The sequence below is a fragment of the Manacus vitellinus genome, unplaced genomic scaffold (assembly GCF_001715985.3).
Source record: "Manacus vitellinus isolate BGI_N305 unplaced genomic scaffold, ASM171598v3 scaffold_45_pilon, whole genome shotgun sequence".
Classification (NCBI taxonomy): Eukaryota; Metazoa; Chordata; class Aves; order Passeriformes; family Pipridae; genus Manacus; species Manacus vitellinus.
The window spans coordinates 68,017-70,226 of record NW_021940571.1 but is presented as its reverse complement, the minus strand read 5'-3'; the positions used below and the strand labels follow the sequence as shown (position 1 = coordinate 70,226).

Sequence of the window (2,210 nt, the reverse complement as noted above, 5' to 3'; positions counted from 1 at the left end):
GCGCCGGGGCGGGAAGGGTTCCTCCGGTGGCTGGGGGTCCTGTCGGGCAGAGCGGGGCCGACAGTTGGACAGGTGCCGCTGGATGGCCAGAGTTGAAGTGAGCCAGCTCTGTTGTTTTCTCGAGTAGCAGCCTTGCCACTTATAGGGGTTTTTCCCTCCCTTTCTTTCCACTTTTTCCCCTTCTTTCCTCTTTCTTCCTGTCTCCCCAAAGAAAAGCAAAAGATTTGCTGTTAATAACGAGAACGGGTAAAAATTTAAATTAAGAAATTGCTATTAATTAAAAGAGACAAGCTCTTTTAGGCTTCTCATAATGCACATTTTTTTAATTCCTTAATGCTGCCTAACTGAAGCTTATCAAGTTTATTTCTCATGTACTTTGGTGCTTAGAATTCTGCACAAAACTGTATACCATTAATTCTACTGTCTGCTGGAAAGAGTTGTGCGTACATATACCAAGATAGCTTCTGAATGATAAAATTATCCCTTTATCATTGAATGACTTGACTGTATTCAAGTATTAACCTTTTATATTTGTCAAACTCCTTTATATGCTCTTAGTTAGAGACTTTCTTGTACACCTTCAGCATTCTAGCCTGATAGGTCATATGAACTCAGGAAGATTTTTCGCCTTGACTCTTCATGGACATAAATCTTTTTTAAAGGGCAGTTAACCTAAACCTATAGCAATGACTGTGCCATAGAAGAGAAAAAAAGAGGCCTATGCAGCATTGCCAGCTTATGGTAATGATGGAAAAAATGTTGAGCAATGACAAAGGGAGAAAGGAGAGGAGGCATCATTGTAGACCATTTCTTTAGGAAATGAGTCTGAGAAAGTAAGTTCTCAAAAATATCATTTGTAAGTGCAGACCCTCTAAGAGAGACTGTTTATTCAGCCTTTCTCATGTATTCTTTAAAAAAGGAATTACCATTAAAAAAAAGTCCCTTAAAAAAATCTGCAAGGACTCAATATTCCATCATCACCAGATATTTTGTTTGCTGTGGTGGGCAGACCCTGGCTGGATGCCAGGTGCCCACAAAAGCTGCTCCATCACTCCCCTTCTCAACTGGACAGGGGAGAGAAAATATAATAAAAGGCTCACATGTTGAGATAAGAACAGGAAGAGATCATTCAGCAATTACCATCACAGGCAAACCAGCCTTGAGCTGGGAAATTAGCCTAATTTATTGCCCAACAGATAAGAGTAAGGTAAATAGAAGTAAAACCAAAATCTTGAAACACCTTCCTCTCACTCCTCCTTCCCTTTTTCCTGGGCTTTGCCCATTTGTATAAAGATGATAATCTTTATACAAAATTTATTGGCAAAGTTTTAAGGATAAGTTAGTGAAAAGCTGGGATTTTGCTTCCTTTTTTGGTGGTGGTGGGTTTGGTTGGTTGTTTTTCTGGGTTGGTTTTTTTTAACATCAACCTGCATCTTTAGATGAAACTATATAATTTGCATCCAGGCTTGTCCAAAAAGACTGCTACATAAATCCCTGTTTTGCAAAACATTTATTTCAGTGAATAGCAGCAGCTGCCTTAGTGACTTTGTGAAAATATTTTAGTCATTTAATGGAATGGAATGGCAGCCTGGTATGCCGTGTGACAGTATGCAGTTTTTAGAAAATGAAGCTTTTAAAACTCACCCTCTTTTTTTCTTCTTTTTTTTTTTTCCCACAGTAGCCTAGTGAAGAAGAAAAATGCTGTTTCCTTCATCTGTTGTTGGCTACCGACATGTATCTATTTGACTTGCAGCTCATTCCATTACAATTTTTAGGAGAAGCTGTAAGAGACTTCAGAGTGGTTTCACTTAAGTGACATGAAAATATTGTTTCAAAAGGCTCTATTCTGCAAGGTTATAAATGTTTTTAATTATCACTGACCATGACTATTTGTGCCTAAATTAGTGTACCATATGCTTTTTATCTTTAGTAGTAGAGTTGCTACTTTCCAAGTCAGATTCTTATTACAACATAAAGCTTCAGAAAATCACATTCTGACAATATCATGCTTTGCCCTTTGCATCCTCTTTTATTTTCTTGGCATCTTTGCAAACTCGTAAACATTCTGTCTGTAACTGACGGCTAACTGCACGTGTTCTTGCCACTGTAGACAGGTTCTTTTACCATTAGCACTTGTCGGGTAAAGCGTACATGGCCCGTGGCACGGCCGGATACCCCGAAGAGGGTGCCGGGGCAGAACCCGGGTACCC

The 2,210-nt window shown here is 39.3% G+C and overlaps 1 protein-coding gene across 1 annotated transcript in view; it reads left to right on the top strand.

Moving 5' to 3' along the window:
* Positions 1-1,732: 1,732 nt before the first annotated feature.
* HLTF (helicase like transcription factor) overlaps positions 1,733-2,210 on the top strand; it is a 29,564-nt gene continuing 29,086 nt past the window's right edge. The window contains exon 1 of the mRNA XM_029962352.1: positions 1,733-1,783. Coding sequence (XP_029818212.1) covers positions 1,733-1,783 — 51 coding nt within the window. The remainder of the gene's footprint in view (positions 1,784-2,210) is intronic.